At 44.8% G+C, this 19,327-nt stretch overlaps 1 protein-coding gene across 1 annotated transcript in view; it reads right to left on the reverse strand.

Annotated features, from left to right (window-relative positions):
• Positions 1–13,766, reverse strand: part of SLC22A18 (solute carrier family 22 member 18) — a 72,844-nt gene extending 59,078 nt beyond the window's left edge. The window contains exons 1-5 of the mRNA XM_033154335.1: positions 13,630–13,766; positions 8,272–8,490; positions 5,720–5,817; positions 4,661–4,806; positions 3,830–3,962 (exon numbers count right to left, since the gene is read on the reverse strand). Coding sequence (XP_033010226.1) covers positions 3,830–3,962; positions 4,661–4,806; positions 5,720–5,817; positions 8,272–8,454 — 560 coding nt within the window. The 5' untranslated portion in view covers positions 8,455–8,490; positions 13,630–13,766. The remainder of the gene's footprint in view (positions 1–3,829; positions 3,963–4,660; positions 4,807–5,719; positions 5,818–8,271; positions 8,491–13,629) is intronic.
• Positions 13,767–19,327: the final 5,561 nt, after the last annotated feature.

Raw genomic sequence — 19,327 nt, forward strand, 5'->3', positions numbered from 1 at the left:
GGCACAAGGAGAAGGGGACGACAGAGGACAAGATGGTTGGACAGTGTTCTCGAAGCTACCAACCTGAGTCTGACTAGACTGCGGGAGGCAGTGGAAAGACAGGAGTGCCTGGTGTGCTCTGGTCCATGGGGTCACGAAGAGTCGGACACGACTAAACAACAACAACAACAACAACAACAACAACAAGCTATGCATCTTAGACCTCTGCTGTCATTTCTGAACCATGTAACCTGATCTAAGTTTGGGCACTGTGTGTGGGTTGGGGGAAGCAACAAGGACTTCTCTTAAGACAAAAGTGAGTGCACCAATCTCAGGTGCTCGGCAGCCAACCTCCCTTGCTAGCCCGCTTCATAGCATTTAGAATTTAATGCAAGTGCCATGAATGTCAGCCACAAAATGGCTGCCATGGGGTGAGTGGCAGGATGTAAAATGAATACGGGAGTGGTGCAACACAAAATGGCTGCCACATCTCAGAGAGCAGAAAAAGCAACAGGAATACAAAATGGTGTGTGCATGCTACCCACCCTGGGGTGCAGCGTGGATTTCTGAGGGGGTAGTTACTGAGATGTTTTGCAGGTGCCATAGTACTGGTGGGTGAAGTGGCACGAGAAACATTAAACGGGGAGAGAAACACCCACACGCCACCCACAGGCACCTTGCAACAACGAAGTGAGCTCAACTCTCCACTCACCAATATTCTAAAGGGATTCAAGAGAGTCCTCAGAAAGAGGCAGAGAAATGGAACCTTATTTCGCAGGCGGAAATATGCTTCAAGAAATTAGGGGACAGGTTTTGCCAGTGCAGACTATCCTAAGATTCAATACCACTAAAGGACCAAGGACATAGGTCCAAGAGCCAAACAAAAAATTTATCCTCTTCTGCATTTAAAGCACAAGTATGTCAATGCCACACACACTTGAATAATAGTGAAAGCTGATGGCCCTTGGAGAAGAAAACGCAAAGTGGGCAGAAAACCCGAGGGACATTCTTTTCCTATGGCATCACAGCAAACAAACAGAAAAACCATTCCAGGACAGTAAAGCATGAACGCATAACAGAAAGCTGGTGGGACTTTATAGAAAATTGTGCAACAATTAACACAAATGGGCCCTTTTTAAAACAAAACTTTGGAATGTGTTAAGAGGAGGGCATGAAGTTTGGCCAATCCCGTGGTTTCGTTCACAGGAACTCCAGTCTCCTCCGCTAGAGCCTTGCCAACAGCGAGGCCATCCCCATTTGCGTGTGTGGATGGATCTGCTCCCCCCACCGCCACCACCAAAATGGGACAGTCTGCACATTAAATAACTCTGCATGCATTTTGGAGCACTCAGAGAGTTTGTTCAGAAGACACTGCAGATCTGCCCTTTTAAGATAAGAAATGCAGGAGACTTCAACCTTTGGCGAAGCAAGGCTGCAATCCTATGCGTTCTTCCTGGGAGGAAGCCCCATTCAATACAATGAGATTTATATCTGGCTGAGCATGTAGAGGACTGCAGTGTAACAACGCTCTCACAGCAGCGGGTAGTCCAGGAAGAACATTTATTTGCAAGCTCCCATTTTTTAAAGGCAGCAAATGCCATTCATAAAGTCCTTCTCAAGGCAATTTGCTTTTCTGCAGTAAGTGGCTAATGCCACATTCACACCATATATCGAAAGCACTGTGATCCTGGGGCCATTAGGGCATTTCGCCCAATGCAACAATCCCACTTTGTCATTGTTGTCGCTTCGAGAACACTGTCCAACCATCTCATCCCCTGTCATCCCCATCTCCTTGTGCCCTCCATCTTTCCCACTTTAACTTACCCCCACTTTAACTTGCCCCAAAGAATCCTGGGAACTGCAGTTTGCTTTTGACTCAAGAAAACCACCATTTTAAAGTTCAAATCAGGGGAAATAAATACAGTAAATGGACAAAAGTACAAAGATTCACAAAATGTTTAGGGGTATGCGTAACCCCCCCCCAAAGAAAAAAGTACTGCATAAAACCATGGTTCTTCCATGAAACACAGCCAAAGTAACAGCATTTGCACAAGTGTCCTTTTTGTTCTCATTACTGTGTACAATATCACTGGTTTTGTGTGCGTGTGCCACAAACTTCCAGAACTTTTTGGGTTCCTCCCCACCACCACGGACAAAGCCCCACAACAAGCCTTGATGGCAAGAGAAAGTATGATTTCCTCTCCTTCTTCCCGACACATTTGCACCATCTAGTGGACTTGAAAGCAAAGCATCCTAAATGGCATTTTGCTTGGTCCTCAGCTGTGGCTGTTTCTTGACAGTGAGAGTGGTAACGGTACTCTCTTTGGGGTGGCCAGATGACAAGGGAGATGGGGCTCTTTCTTGCTCCTTTAAAAGTTGTGTGAAAGAGGGGATTTTAGCAGATTTGGTTGGGAGAAGAGTTGCAGCTCAGTGGGCAGAACACCTGCTTTGTATGCACGAAGTCCCAGGCTCAATCCCTAATGTCTCCAGGTAAGGCTGGAAGAAGTTCCTGCCTGACACCCTGGGGAGCTGCTGCCAGTGTCAGTTTAGAGTAGACAGTGCTGAGCTAGATGAAGCAGCAGCCTGACTCACAAAGAGGCAGCTTCCCATGTTCCTGTCTAAAGCCCCACGGAGGGAATTGCAGCTGCAAAAAGGGTAGTGGAGGATGATCTGTTTTGAAGCAGAATGACTGAAAACCTGTGTGCTGTTTATTATTATTAATCATTATTATTTATTAAATTGTTATACTGCCCTAAGCCCCGTATGTCTCAGGGCGGTTCACAATATAAAATCACAATATATAAAAAAAGAAAATACATAATAAAAGCAAGACCGAGGAAAACCCAATAATTATAAAAGGGCTCTATTTCTTTCCCACTACCATGTAACTTGCTGTATACATGGAAAGGTAGCAGTTTGAACCTCTCCTCCTTTTTAAAAGGAAAGGTGCACATCCTGTCACAGGGAAGAAGGAACACACAGTCTTCACACATCTTTTTTTTTTAAGGCACAAACAAACCTAAATGCTCAAGAAACAGGACAGTGGGGTATTTTCCATTTCCAGCCCCCTTAATAATATAAGATGGACGATGGCTGAAGCATCATTGATGCACAGCCAAAGAACACAGAACCAACAAGGGGGGAAATTATGGACACAAGTGTTGGCTATAAAACAGTGCCATCTAATGGACAAATACTTTACCACCACAGTTTTAAAGCCAGATGACCCCCATTTTGCCTGCTCTGGACTTTGGTTTAAGTTTTTCCAAGATTTCTATTCCCAGACTCTCCATATACAGCAATATCTCTTTGTCTACACTTATTTCAAACCAAGATTCCCCCCCATAAATTATAGACATAGTCCAACAATATAAAATTATACCTTCAATTTTGCTTTTCAATTAATCTTTACAATGAGAGCGCATAGTTGTAACGTGTGCTGGGGTGAAATAAATTTGCTCAGCTGCCTTACACACTATTGGATTATAATGGGCACCAACCACATACACCTTAAATCTGTAGTGTAGAAAACAGTCCTGAAATATACAGAAATCTATGATAATAATAGCCCTGCCATTGCACGCTTACTCAGAAGTAAGTTCCACTGGCTTCAGTGGGCTTCATTCCCAATTAATGAGCATAGGGAGGAATGGGTTAACAGCAACACAACTGTATTGTAGACTTCGACCCTTCTCAGCTTTGTGCATACAGCTACTTCAGATTACCCCACAACCTCAATTTTTGGCCATTAAGTTTTAGTTGTCAGTTATTTACCTGCAGCAAAGGAGAACAATACATTCCTTTAAAAGTAGGACATTACGGTCAACTGAAACAAGACATGACCACTCACCCAAATTTTGAGGTTAAGGTGCCACCCAGGGAAGCTCCAACGATCATTCCTACCCCAAAACAAAGTCCAAGCTTTCCTAAAGCATCAACACGTTCGTCAGCAGTGGTCAAATCTGTTATCACCATTTGAGCACCTATTTAAAAAATGGAGGGGAAACCCAGGTTAATCGTGTACCATCCAAAGTCTTTGCTCTTCCTTTTACAAGTATGATAATGAGCAGTTCAGGGGTTGGGGCAGAGTTGTTGGGTGAATATCATGATGAACCATGGATTCGTTACACCCCCAAATCTGTACAGTGGTGCCTTTGTTTAAGTACAGTTAGTTTATGAACAACTTGGATTAAGAACGCTGCAAACCCGGTAGCAGGTGTTTTGGTTTGTGAACTTTGCCTTGGAAGCAGAACATGTTCCGCTTCCTGTCGTGTGTGTTCCGTTTGTAAATTGAGTCCCCTGTTGCTATGGGAAAGCACACCTTGGTTTAAGAACGGAATTCTGGAATGGATTAAGTTTGTAAACCAAGGTACCACTGTAGTTTGACAAGTTTTATGAATGTGGGTGCTTTAGTTCATGAGGTAGGTGCTGCAAGAAGATTGGTCCATGACCATTTCGTAAAACGCATTCTTACCGCAGGCGTATGCCAACCTGCCCAAGAAGCGAAAAACTTCCTCTCATCCCCTGCCTTGGGAGATCAACTCCAGATTGCTCCCAGTATCAACCGGACCTTAATTCACATCATCTACATGTGCATGAGCAGCAGTTTCTTAGTTTGACTCTGGGAGCCAAAGCCCTGGAGTCGACCCATGCTAACATTTGCATCATCTAATAACATCACCTGGTAGTCCATGCATGAAGATGGAGGGGACCCTGGACAAAAAGAGCAGAGGGACACTGGTGGACACAGACAGGAGCAAGAAGAACAGAGATCCAGCCATGTATGAGATGGCCAAGGCAGTCTTGGCTCCAAACTGGTCAGCAAACCTGGCACAGAAAGAGATGCAGCATCTTCAGAAACAGAACAGGGTGTGCAGCAATCAAAGCAGAACTCCACCAAACTGTATTAGTTCTTCCAGCCTTTCAAGATAAACACAGATCCTAGAGAAGGTTGGCTGTTCAATAGGGCTGATGAGGAGTGCCTGGGTGGGGCTGGGTGGCAAAAGTCAGCAGCTCCAGCCAGGAAGTGGCTGTGGCCACTGGTGCCAGGCTCAAGGAACCCCAAAGCACTGGGGAGGTCACCCCTATTCGCTCACTTCCCAGGAAAAGCTCTGCCAGTTAGCATCCACTCAAGGTAGACTATCAGTTCCATAGGCATCCAGCTCCCCCCTGCAATACAGGAATATGCAGCTGTCCCATACGGAGATCGAACCTGCAACCTTGGTGTTATCAGCACCACACTCTAACCAACTGAGCTATCCAGCCTCCAAATGATAATCCTGCCAATCCGACATCACAGATACCATCCTTGTCCATGGATTGATGTATTTTGGAAGACAAGGTTTGCAATCATCTTGTCAGCATTCAAATCTATGACTTTTTAACCACATTCAACATCCAATTAAAAATGCAAAAGAAATGGAAATGAATGCTGGCCTTGCTATGCAGCTTCCTCCCTCCCTTTTCTATCATTAACAGCTACTTGTGTGTATACAGCCTTATTAACAGTTCCTGCATTGGCTAATATCCAGTGGCAATCAGAACATTAAAAAAATAGGGGAATATAGAGTTGGTTAGTATACAATACAGTAGTAAAAGAGCCTTTCATTCCCCTGCCGCCAGTATGGGAAATCCAGATGGCTATTTAAATTATTTCCCTGAGCTAAAAATAAAATGGTGTTATTAACTCCAAATAATTCTGACATTCCACGGGGTTCCCAAGAATGGTTGTTATATTTACCTCCCAAAAATGGGACCTCCCAGAAGCTGAAGAACACCAAAGACTGTTTGCAAGTAGCCAAATTCAACAGCATCCATACCCAGGCTGGTTGCCAGATACTGAAAGGGGGTGAAATAAAAGAGAAATGTGTATGTTATACTGTATTTCTGAATGACATGCAAGCTGATACTAAATCCTAAAATGTTGGTGAGGCCATGGTGCAATCTCTTAAATTTGTATGAGCAGGACTTGTAAGGTCACCCTTCAAGCCAAAATAATGTTCCCTTAAGCCCCAAAGCAGAGGACCTCCTTTGGCATCCTTCACTGGCTCAAAACATGCTGGCACCTAACAGAATTGCCCTCTGTGGCACAGAACCACATCACGTCTTCAATCTCACAAGCTGCTGTTCCAGCCATCAGCTTTGTTGAGTCAAGCAATTCTGTTGTCTTACGAGTTTGTCCTCCAAAGAGCACTAAAACAGTACAGGACACCTGGGAGCAGTATTTGTGAGACTCTTTTTTTGGGGGGGGGGCAATTTTAATCACAACCTGCCTGCAGCAATACATGACCCACAATGAATATATGCCCATACTATAGATGGCCTCCTTTCTCTTCTCTGGTGGTACTTCTGGTGCAACTTTATTTAGATTGGCTCCTGATCCAGTTGAAGACCGAGGTTGTATGATATGCAGATACCACAAACAGAATCTGTTAAGGGCTCAGCTTAGGTGCTCATTACAAGTAATTAGTGAAAAGCATCAGTGCTTTCCTTGATCACCAGTTCCCATTAGCTACTTGGCATTCTCGCACACATTTTGAGGGTACTGCTGGTTATATAACACAGTGTGGAAGTTGCACCACTCAGGCAACATTAAAAATAAATGAATGAGTGCTATCCAATTAAGCTACACTAAAGAATAAATCCGCTGAAATGAATTAAGTACATTGATTTTGACAGGTCTACACTAATGTCTTTTAGAATATCCTCTCACGCCTTGGAATGCAAAGTTTATGTCAGTAGATCAACTGAATTAGATCAAGGAGCCATCCTCAAACTAGACATTCTTCCTGCACAAATCCTCTTCTATGGTAGATTCTGAAGCTAAGCATCTATATATATAAAACCCAAGTGTCTCTGTGTCCATTCCGTGTGTCCCTGGGTTTGCGCTACTGCGCATGTGCCCCACGGACACAGGGATTGGATCGGAGAGACATCGGGCCGGGAGCAGTTGAAGCGGCGGTTGAAGCAGAACGTCAGCGCTCCAGAGGACAAGGGGAGGCCGAGAAGGGAAGCCACGCTGCCACTCTCATTGCTGAAACCAGAGCCCCGAGGCCTAGCGGCCCGGGAGCAGCCCGCCCCGCAGAGCGCCGACGCTCTGGAGGATGAGGAGGAACGCCGCACTCCCGCAGCAGCTGCAGCCGCCGTCTGAGGCAGCAAAACGAAACGGGGATCCGTATATTGGAAACGGGGGAGGGGGTGGGAAGGGGGGGCTGAAGACAAGGGAGGGGGTAGCAAAAAGACGGTCCGAGGACTACATTTCCCACTTACCTGAGGTGGAGGAAAACGGAGGTTCCTCGCCTGACTCTGCGGTGGCTGCAGCCTTGCGTTGAGGGAGGGAGGAGGGAAGGGGTGGGGGTGGGGGCGGCCAGGCCCCAGCTGAGGCCCGGAGCTGGCGGGGGAGCAGCAGCCACAGCAGAGGCGGATCGGGGGGGGCTATGGACCCCGCCGAGGCGGTGGTGCAGGAGAAGGCCCTCAAGTTCATGGTGAGGAGGGAAAGAACTGGGAGAGGATGGCGGTGGGGGGATGCGGTTGGGGGGGGGGAGTTGGCGATGACTGTTGCTGCTTGCTGTGGTAGGAAGAGGAGGGGGATGGCGGGCGGGCGGGGGGCATAAATAATCGGAAAGGGAAGCTCTATGGCGAAAGGGAGAGCGGAGGCTGTGGTGTATATGGAACCCGCTGGGTTTAGGTTATCGGGAGGACCATGGAAGGCATACATGTTGAGAGCTGAGGATTCTGCGGGATGTATTGGGGGGGAGGGCCCCCCAATACAAAAACGCGATAAGCCCGACTGCATGGTTGTACACTTTTTCGACCACATATATTCTAGCGCCCGTTATTTTAATGGGTTTAAACCACTAGTTTGATATATTTGTGTGTGTTCAGTCATTCAGTCGTGTCTGACTCTTCGTGACCCCATGGACCAGAGCACGCCAGGCACACCTATCTTTCACTGCCTCTCGTAGTTTGGCCAAACTCATGTTAGTAGCTTCGAGAACACTGTCCACTGATATATGTATGCCCTGCCTTTTCTCCAATGTGCTTAAGGTGATGCACATGGTTTTCTCCCCAATCCCTTTTACCCTCACAACAACCTTGTGAGGCAGGCTAGTCTGAGAGACAAGGACACACACAGAGGTTCGTGTCCATGTGGGGATTTTAATCAGGTTCACTTACACTTGCTTATACTGAATCAGGGAGCTGGAGTTAGATCAGGAAGTTGCTAAAGCTTTTTTCCTGTGGAAAAAAAAGTAATGGGTGGAGCTAGTAAAAATCTATACTCCATATACTCACTGGAACAATCCCAATCTGCATGAACATGCAGGCCAGGTCCACAGCTGTAATCAGATAAGTGACTTGGATCAGCCTTTGCTTTGAGGTCATATTTATTCTGCTGTTATCATCATTCTCCAAGGGCTCATCTCTCAATTTCCATCTCTGTTGTTGCTCTCTCTCTGAAGGGATTCCTAGGTTCATGCTGCACTGGGTAAACCGTCAGGCACACACCTTGCTCTGGAGAAATACAAAAGAGAATGACCTTTCAGCTGGGAAGGAACACAAGCTCGTTAACAGAGAAGGAACAAAGGTCATGGTTTTCAGTGGAGGTGGAGGGTGACAGTCAAGTAGGGGAGCATTCCTGCTGATAGGTTTGCAGCACAAGAGGTGATGCAACATTGCCAGCTAGTGGCTGTGATCTAGCACTTTCCAGTGCAATTTTCTGACACTTATTAGACTTTTTGTAGTTAGGAAAGTGATGGGACAATTGCACTAGGAAGTGTGGGGTAACAACTTCTTTCACAGGGTAGGTAACTGTCAAGCTGGCCTATTTGACAGGGTCTGCTTTAGAGAAGAAGAAGGAGAAGAAGAAGAAGAAGAACTATAATTGAAATGACAGTGTAATTCTGTGCAGGGAAGTAAGTCCCTATGCATTCTGTGGGGTCTGTTAATCTGGCTCTGCCAAGCCCAAGGAATCACTGGGTTCTGCAAGTCCCAGAGCAACCATGGTGGACTAAAACAGATGGCAGCAGTGTAAAGTTCAGGCTCTGAGCAAGCTCTGAGAAACACAAAAAACAAAACAAAATCCTGCTTTTGGGTCAAATTGACTTTCTGCTGAAGTGAGTGACCTTGGTACCCGTTGATAAGCAGACTGCTTTGCTAAGAGGCGGAGGAACATCCATGGTGTGGAGATAAAAAGTGATGTCCAGAAGAGAGACCTGCTAGGCACCCCTCTATTTATCTTTTATTTTCTGTTGTTTTGTTTTCCTTCCCCACCCCCCTCTTTGTTTCCTCCTTTCTATCTGCTGCTGTTGTGGCTCTGCTGGAGACAAAGGATGCTTGGACCTGCCTACCCACTGCACTGGATTGTTAGCTCTGGACTTGACGCTAAAACGCTTTGCAGCTCAGAATGAATAAGAAACTTAAAATGGCTTAGGAAGCTTCAAAGTCAATTGGCTGGGAGGTATTTTAGTACAGAGATGGAGTGTATGTGTTGGTCAAAGGGCCTGACTTCATTCCTATTCAAGTTGCTTCATTAGTTGTTCTGCCCATAATAATAATAATGTACATTTTAAAAAGGTTTCTGTGGGGAAAGTTCTGGGCCAGAAAACAACGACAACGCTTGGACATGGAGATTTAAAGCATGGACCTGTGCCTGGAAAGAGCAGGGCCAAACGTAGTTGTGGATAAAGCCTAACTCTCTCTGACCCTCCTGATTTCTCTCTGTCCTTTTTCTGCTGAGTCACTTCTGGGCAGCTGTTCCTTTTACCTGCACCTTCCCTCTGTGGTGTCCAAGCAGGATTGAGATGAGTGTGAGCTGGGTTGTCTCTCATTTACTTGTGCAAGAGGAGGTGGGTATTCTCTACAGGCAGTGGGTCAACAACTGTACCGGCATCTTTCGCCTCCTGAAGTCGCCTCTCTTCCGTCTGTCCTGCTAGTCTGAGTATACAGGTTGGTTGCTGCGCCACAATTGCCTTTGATTCCTTCTCAAAACTTGGTCCTCTTGAGTTACCATCTCAAACAAGTGTGCGTCCAGTTGACTTTGGACCTCAGTTTTCTTCCACTCCTTATTGTGTCACTCCACTGGCTGCATCCAAATTTGTTCGCTCACATGTAGTTTGAGTAGTTGACTTGTCACAGTAGTATGCTTGTCTTAATTTCTATTCTGCAATCAGCCCATCTGTTGGAGCTCTCTGGCTGTAGTAAGCCTCACCTATTGGTAACAAGGCATTTGTCCTTCAACCCATCATTCCCTGTGCTGGACTCCCATCCAAACCTTATGAAGGTGTGTTCTGGTGGTCCAGGATATCTAGATATGCACCAGTCCTTGCTTTTCTGGATTTGATCAAAATTATCTGAGCCATTTTGACAGCTGATTCAGCTGTTCTATTGCTCTGAGGATGTCTGATGATCAAATTCCCACTGCTTTTGGAATGTTGTGAAACTGTGGTCTGTTATCCATAGTGGGAAAATGGCACTTTAGTTTCTTTATAATTGTCTCAGACATAATATCTGGCAGTGGATCTCTTTCCCCCAAAGTTGTAGTAGTAGTTTACCATGATGAGATAATCTTTCTATTCCACCCTTCATCCATAGATCTCAGGGTGGTTCACAACATGTGCTGAAGCCTGTTTGGGGCACTCCATGATGGCCCCTGCATGATGGTTTCCAGTGGCTTCTGGTCCAATTGGGCATGCACTCTCTGGCCAAATGTAAATTGATGGAAGCATTTAATGCCAAACACTACAGCCAACAGTTCTTTTTTTTCCAATCTGTACATATCCTCTTTCAGTTTCTGATAGTGCTCTACTGGCAAATGCAACTGGCTGCTGTTTCTGTAGCAGCACAGCTCTTGGCCCCGTCTCAGATGCATCACATTGTGTAACACTAACTGCTCCCCTGGATTGTAATACCTTCATACAGGACTCCTGGCTATGGTGTCCTTTATCTTCTCAAATGACTTTCTGGACATTCCCATTCTACCTCTTTGTGTGTCAGCTGTCGGAGTGGCTGACACTAATCTGCTAGCCAAGTAGTTTGCCATTCCCAAAAATCTTTGCATCCTTAGGTCTTGGTAACACCTGGATTGCTTTTACTTTTGCTGGGTCCACTTTCAGACCCTCTGCTGTCAACAAGTGGCCAATGTATGACACTTCCTTTAGTGGTAACCTGACTTTATTTGGGTTTTATATTTCTTTCTCTGCGCCTCTCCAAAAACATTTTTTGTCACGATCTCTTGCCGCTTGATACTCTTGACACGCTTTCCAGTATCCTCTTCTCCCACAATTAGTATGTCATAAGCAATGATTTTGAGGCCCGGAACATTCTCTACTTTTTGATTCGATTGATGCTGAAATACTTCAGAGGCAGGGCCCACAGCACCCACAACCAAAGATACCTGCCAAAAGGAGTTGCAAAAGTGGCAAGACAGCTTGACCCTGAGCTGAGTTCTGTATGCCAGAATCCTTTTTTTTTTTTTTTTTACTTCAAACACTTAGGAAACCTTGGCTCAGGATAGGTCACTTCCTACACCATCAATGGATGTTAGTGGGTAATGGCTGCATTTTAGTGCTGTGTTCAAAGGTTTAGGATCAATACAAATGTGCAGCCTTCCTGAGGGTTTGCATAAAATAATCAGACTGCTGATCCATGCTGTACTATTATTTACTGCAGCAACTATGCCTTTAGCTTGTGGGCTGGCCAGTTCCGGCTTCAGCAGTTCTGCCAGTGCTTTTGGCACCTTCTTTGGGGAATCCTCAATGGCTCTGCATTCAACTTCCTTGCTAGATGTCCTGCTCCCTGAAAAACACCACCAAACATCCAGTGTGGTGTAGTGGTTAAGAGCGGTAGACTCGTAATCTGGGGAACTGGGTTCACGTTCCCGCTCCTCCACATGCAGCTGCTGGGTGACCTTGGGCTAGTCACACTTCTCTGAAGTCTCTCAGCCTCACTCACCTCACAGGGTGTTTGTTGTGGGGGAGGAAGGGAAAGGAGAATGTTAGCCGCTTTGAGACTCCTTCGGGTAGTGATAAAGCGGGATATCAAATCCAAACTCTTCTTCTTCTTCTTCTTCTACTACTACTACTACTACTACTACTACTACTATATATTCACCATTGTCCAGGCAGTTGATTGGCTCTCTTCACTGGTCCATAGCACATATACTCTATTCTGATGTTGTACCTGAATCAGTTGCATGGCTTGCACTGCTTTGGTCCCCATCGATGGTCTGTGGTCCTCTCCATTCACAATAACAAATTGCAAGCAATTAAGCTTATTGTGCTTTGGGTTGCAAATCTTAATTCTGCACTTGCCCACAGATTTCAGGATACTCTGGTGACATGGTTCAATGTCTGCCTTTTCATTAACCATTGTCACTGGCAGCGCATTGCAGCTTGCTTCACAATCCAGCAGAGAGCAAACCATTTTTTTGTTCAACAGCATATAAGCAAAGTGTGTAGTATGGTAGGTATTAGTCCCCTCCCCCAGTATTTCCCACTTTTTAACATCCTGATATGGTTATCCCAAAGTCAATCTTAGGATATCCTGACAGCATTGAGACTCATCACTGTCTTCCTGCACTGCTTTCACTGTCTCAGAGGTTTCTTCACCCTCCTGCACAGGCTTTGAAAATGATTTGGCTTGCCATGCGCTTTGCACCAGTGGCACAGCATATGCCTACACCACCTGAAGGGGGCAGGATGCAGAGGCTGCCCTCCTCCTGCTCTCTGCCCCTGGGTCAGACTTGACCCAGGAGCAGAGCTGTGGCCAGGCGCAAGCCCCACAGCCAGAAGAGTGGGCAGCAGTGTTACCACCCACTCTCCTCTCTCTGCCCCTGGGACAGACTCGACCTGGGGGGGGGGGGGGTTGGAGCTGCCGCGGCTGGGCACAAAGCACACCTCAGCTGAGGAGGGTGGGTAGTGTCGTTGCCGCTGACTCTCTTGTTCTCCACCCTAAGAGTCAAGCAGGAGTATCAGAAAACAAATAACTTTATTTAAACAAGTTTTCTTTCAACTCCAAACTCTCTCGGACCCTCCTGCTCTCTCGCTATACTTTTTGTGCTGATTCACTTCTGGGTTATTCACTTCTTAACCTGTTTCTCTCCCTGACTGCTGTCCTACCTCTGAATTAGTTTCACATATTTTGATACAACCTCCTCCTCCTCCATCCCCTTTCCCCCTCTCCCCTTCCCATCCACTATCTCAGCCCTTGCCTCGCCCACCCACTGCCAACAAAATGGGATCCTTCCTCAGAGTGAAGCATTGTGGGTGAACTTGCGCAGACCATAACTTGGCCTCAACAGCAGCCAAGTACTATTTAAAACTCTATAACAACTTTTAAGTATTAGTTTGCCGCTGCCACAACCCCCCATTCTTCCTACGTTTCTGTGATGGTTTGGAAAATAAATGCAGAGTGATTTTCAGTGCATATCTGATCACTTTCTGGTAATTGTTTCCTCTCTTCCTTCAAAAGATGTAGCCTGCAAGGCAAAAACAGACTTGGTAGTTGGTGTACTGTAGTTGCTCTAGCCCCATTGGCACCTGGTAACATTTCTACCAATTCAATTTGTGCAAAATGAATTACAAAATGAGTGAATGAAAACAATACTCTAGTTTGATGACCATATTTGTTATTGAATAAAATAAAAATACTTACAGACTAACAACAGGTCGACTCGACTGCAACATTCAGTTCAACTGAGCATAAACAGCCCTCCTCAGCTTGCATTTACTACCAAGTTACACAAGTGAAGAAAGAAAGCCTGACTTCCTGGTTTATACCTAATAGGGACTGTGTAAAAATTATCAACAGGGAGCAGAGCAGTAAAGCTATGAAAGGCTCCAGCAATGATGCAACAGCTACTCCTTTGCTATCGAAAGAGCCTATATTCTATGCCAGGGTGATACAATGTCTGCCACAAGGGCAGTAAGACTTTCTGCAAATTAGAGACTGTCCTCTGATCACAGAACATTGGCATCCTCCTCTCACCATTGGTGTGCTTGTTCTCTGAGGGTAGCTTGCTGCTCTGCTGTTCCAAGGTTAACAGCGAAAGAGGGGTGGGACATTGGTGGCTCTGTGACTGTCCAGAAAGCCATTCTGTTGTGCAGTAAACACACAGAACTGTTACTCCATTGCTTCATGAGATCCAAAAATATCTTCCGTCACACTAGCAGATCCATTGAGGGGGAACTGTGCTTTTTCCATATTGGAATTTCAAGGCACAGTTGCTTGAAGTCAGCAATTCTTCCTTTGCAACTGCAGCATGAATTTGACCGGGTTTCATTTTTTTCATTTGGTGCCTTTTTCACATTCAAAAAGTGCCAAATACAAGCCATGTTTGCACACTACCAAGGCAGTACTTCGGTCTCTCTGCTGTTTCACCTAGATGACTGAGTTGTGTCCAAGACCACACAGAGTGAAAAATTAATATGATTATTGCAAATTTAAAATTGAGAAGTTCCGTCCTTCTCCTCCCATTCCTCACAGTCTCCTCCACTTCCCAAGTGGCGAACAGATCCAAGGCACATTCACAGGATCACTTTTCTTTTGCTATGGTCTGGTTTATTTCTACATCACTTTTGGCACAAAGGCCCCCAAAGGAGTGAACAACATTTGTTTTTGTTTTTTTTAAATAAAAATACTTTATTTTAATGTTTCAAATTATAATACATACACATATTTCCGACAAAACATACACAACCTACAGACATTTTTCAACATCTTAAAAACCAAACACTCCATCATACTTTCCTTATCTTCATGGGGTGTTGGAAGGTGGTGGGTAGAGTGTGATGAAGATAAGGAGTGAACAACATTTGTAATGCGAATTACAAAATAAATAGACAACTAAAGTATGATACTTATAGTGGGCCAATTGAAACAATGTAAAACAGCATCTTTTGGAGGAGAAAGCTCTCGAGAGTTATAATGGGGACATGTTTTGCAATGTCTGTTCACAAATGTTCAAGTTGTAACAGGTAGCAGGCAAGCTGGCAGGCAGACAAGTAGTTCTGTTTCCAAAGAAAAAGAAAACCCCACTATTGGTTCTTTTCTGCCTGCCAGCTCCCCAAATTAAAAATTGTTTTGCCTTTCTCTGTGAAATTCAAACTGCACATGCCGTTCCTTCCACTCTAGGCAATTGGCTACGATACATTTCAGCAACTTAGATATCTACTGTATACCAGACCCCAAGTTTTAGGCTATATACAACCCGAGAGAGCAGAAAGTTTAATAACAAAACAACATACTAGAATACTATAAAATAAAACTTCCTCTCAAGCATCCGATCACATTCAGATCACATAAATCAAATACAGATGCACATTTTTCTGACTTTGGTTTGGCTGCATAACTTACACATCCAAACTCTCAGCGATTCCTCTATAGACTGTTTTACTCTAATCATCCCACAAGAGATAACAACTGTAATCAGTGAGCTTTCTTTGACACTTAATTAGTGATCTTGTATTGTTGGTGTGTTCTTGCTGGCTGCGTTTTACACTTCATTTCAAAATAAGAATTCATGCTAAAATAAAACATTCCTTAAATCCATTCAGCTCATGAAATGTGCAATGATTCTCAGCAAAACAGAAGCTGGGAACCTGTGGCTTTCTGAATGGACTACAACTCCATCAGCCCCAGCAAGCAATGACAATAGTCAAGGATGATGGCAGTTGTAGTCCAACATCATCTGGAAGACCACAGGTTTCCTACACCTACAGCAAAAGGACACCTAGGCCAGAGTTGCAGTTACAGTGTAGTCCTATGAACGTTACTCAGAAGTAAGTAAATCCAAATGAATTAAGTGGAGCAAATAAGTGTTTATTGGATTGCACTGTCAGTGCCTATAGGGAGTCATAAAAACAGTCAAGCTGAAGGTAGGGGTGGGGGTTGGTTTATTTGTGGGGACGGCAATTCCTCCTTCCCCCTGCAGCCCCCTGAAAAGCTACTCTGGGTGGTTGAGGGACAGCATGGGAGGAGGTCTGCAGGGGGAAGGAGAAATCAGTGAAAACTGCCCTTGAAACTGACCCAGAAACCTCAGTGGGTGCAGAATGCTGCAGCGAGACTCCTTACATGGATCACATTCACCCAGTGCTATACCAGCTGCACTGGCTCCCGGTGGAGTACAGGGTCAGGTTTAAGGTGCAGGTTTTAACCTTTAAAGCCCTATACGGCCTAGGACGCTCTTCTGGTATGCCCCACAGAGGACCTCACGGTATGCTAATAACACCTTGAAGATCCTGGGCCCCAGGGAAATTAGACTGGCCCCGATTAGAGCCAGGGCCTTTTCGGCTGGTGGAACACTCTCCCACAAGAGACCAGGGCCCTGTGGGACTTGACATCTTTCCGCAGGGCCTGCAAGATGGAGCTGTTCCGCCAGGCCTTTGGGCAGGATGCAGTTTTACTTACTTTCCTTTGTATAAAACAAGCCCGAAGGAGGCCCCCAACCTGCTCACGGGTCCTTGTATGATCAGTGGAAACAGTTGGTCCTGGCAAGTATTAACCACTCTCAGTTCCAACCTGATAATTGCCACCTGCCCAGATTTTAACTTGTCTGAATTAATTTTAAGATGTATTTTAATTAACTGGTGCCTGTTTTTATGCATATTGTGTTGTTTTTATGATGTTAGCCACTCCGAGGGCGGGCTACAAATAAAAATTATTATTATTATTATTATTATATTATTATTATTATTATTATGCAAGAGGAGACCTTCCATTCATGGAAGGGACTCTCTGGGTCTAAGCACCTAGATTTGTCAGGTTATTCAAACTGATTGGACCGGAGTTGTGTCGAAATTGTCAATTTGATGTCGGAGTGGAAAAGATATCTGGGGTCTTATCAAGAGAGCAGCATTGTAAGAGGTAGAAAGTCGCTCAAGCAAGTGTATTCATTTATAAAAGCCTAATTATTATTATTATTTAAATACAAAGCTAGGGAATCAAGTGCTAGAAAGACTTGTGGTGGCAGGTTGCAATTATGGAGGCATCATGCCAATACACAGAAGCACTCTCATTAGTACTGTTAAGTTTAGAGGCCTGGGCACAGAACTTAGATGCAGACTCCATTTGCTAAACAAAGAGCATTATTGCTGAGCACTTTCCTTGCTCGGTTACATACAGAATGGAGTTCTTGCTTCCAGAACTCCCAGAAGTCCTGGGGTGGACTAAGCTTTCTTAGGCCAGAGCATTCCAGAATCCTGGTCTGGATCACTGACTGGATCCGCTCAGTCCTTACAAGTACAGTATAGCATTGAATGAGAGTTAGAGGTCAGATACCAGACTCCGCAGATGCTGTTGCTACCAAGGAGAACTCATAGCCATTCCAGTCAAGCCTTCCTGGCCAAGTGGAGACAATGGACATCCTGGGAGGATAGGAGGCGTTCACTGTCCTGGATGCATCCCATCCTGTAGCCCCAAGGAGGCTCAAGCCCTCCTGCAGCCCTCTCTCAAAACACTGCAAAATGTAGCGTGCACTGAGAAAATTGACAGCGTTCCTTTGACAAACCACAAGAGGCTTTCGAGAACCGTGGCTTGCTCCAGTATCTTCCTAACGTCTTGGATGTTAATGAAATGATAGCCAGCTTTTGCATTCCCAACATTGCAACGATTCCAGAAATGAGCCGCCACAGTTTGAATTCAGTATTTATACTTCTAAATGAAGGATTAAGTGGTTTTATACAAGGATTTAATCTGCAGATGTAGATCTAGCGTGATTTATGTCCTAATCAGAGTTATTTGGAGAGGGAGAGCCCCAATCATTTCAACAGAATTTATTTCCAATGAAGTATATTTAGGATTGAAGTCGGGATTGTGTACTTAAAGAGCCCAATCCATCAGGAAGTTTGCCTGTGCAACCCTCCCCCCATTGAAATGAATGGGAGCTGTCTTACGAGCACTGCCTTTGCTCTTGCACGGTGCCTGCTCATTTCAAAGGAGCTGTATGGGTGTGTACCTTTCACATCTTGCATTGTGTCACACCGAAATTTGAACACAACATGACAGGAACAAGTCTTTGGGGTCATGCTTTGAGGAGGAAATTGTCTATTACGGTATATGCTGCCCTGACTTATGCAGCCTGTCACATTAGAAGCTCATTCTCCATTCCCCCCAAATGAAGAAGTCACATATCCTCTTGAATACAAAATTAAAAAAAAAAAGATTATCAAGCAACACATTGATACCGACAAGTCCTATCCAACCCACCAAAGGATTTCTCTGCAGGATGAATCTCTTCTGTTTTTGTTTTTACAGGTATATTGGGAGGGCTTCTTAGAGGGAGAATTTCTCCAAGAGTGTTCCCACTGCCTTCAAAGTGCTGAAGAAGCAGCAGCACCAGGAAGAACTTGTACTTCTACACAACTTTAAAAAGTAGTGGAGCGTCCTTAGAATCTGGAGGCTGTTGACCCCCTATGTTGGGGGGCGGGGCTGCTCCCTGTCTTGCAGGCCTTTTTTCACCCGGCTTGGGAGGGCAGGGCCCTGACTGACTCCAGCTACAACAGGTGAGGCTGCTGAACAGACTCTCAGGCTGGGGTTTATGGAATTTTGTTGTGGTTTTTCTTTTTCTTTTTGCTGTTGTTGCCATTGGGTTTGTTTGTTTGTTTGTTTGTTTGTTTGTACCTTTATTTTAGATCTTGCTGTGATTTATGTGGAAATTGTTCCGTTTGGTTGTGTATTTTTTTAAAAAAAGTTTTATTTATTGTTTATGACTACTTTTATGCTTTAGTTATGGGTTTTTGTTCATGCTGTAAGCCGCCTTGAACTGTGAAAAGGTGGAATACAGATAAAATTGTGTGTGTGTGTGTTGCTTTTCACATTGGCAATTAGTACTGAATGTTGATTTTCATGGCTTTTTGAACATTAGAGGGCACCAAAGAACCACAAATAGCTAACAGTAGCCTCTGGAAGTGACTACCAGTAAGTCCATTTCTCTTGAAATCTCTGCACAAAGATTGAAGCATAAAATCATAGAATTGTAAAGTTGGAAGGGGATCACAAGGATGTGACACAAACATAAAGCCTGGCCATGGCCAGATCATAATCCATCAAATGACCAGAAGAAGAGCAAAGTCTCAACCCGGCATGGAAAAGATGTCACTGATGGCATCACTTAGGAGACCATTCCAAGGGGGGTGGGGCACCGACACACAAAGGCAATTTGCAATGCCTTATGCGCACATACCTGAGAGATTTAAGCTTGTTGGTGTCTCTGGTATGTCTCTCTCTTACATTAAGGCTGTTTGCTTGTGTTATGGATGTTTATTCTGTATTGTTTTGTTGATACTGTTGCTGCAGTTTTGTCATGGCATTTAGGAACTAGAACATATTTACCTGAGAGTTTCATTGAACTCAA

Source organism: Lacerta agilis, chromosome 1 (genome assembly GCF_009819535.1).
Source record: "Lacerta agilis isolate rLacAgi1 chromosome 1, rLacAgi1.pri, whole genome shotgun sequence".
Lineage (NCBI taxonomy): Eukaryota > Metazoa > Chordata > Lepidosauria > Squamata > Lacertidae > Lacerta > Lacerta agilis.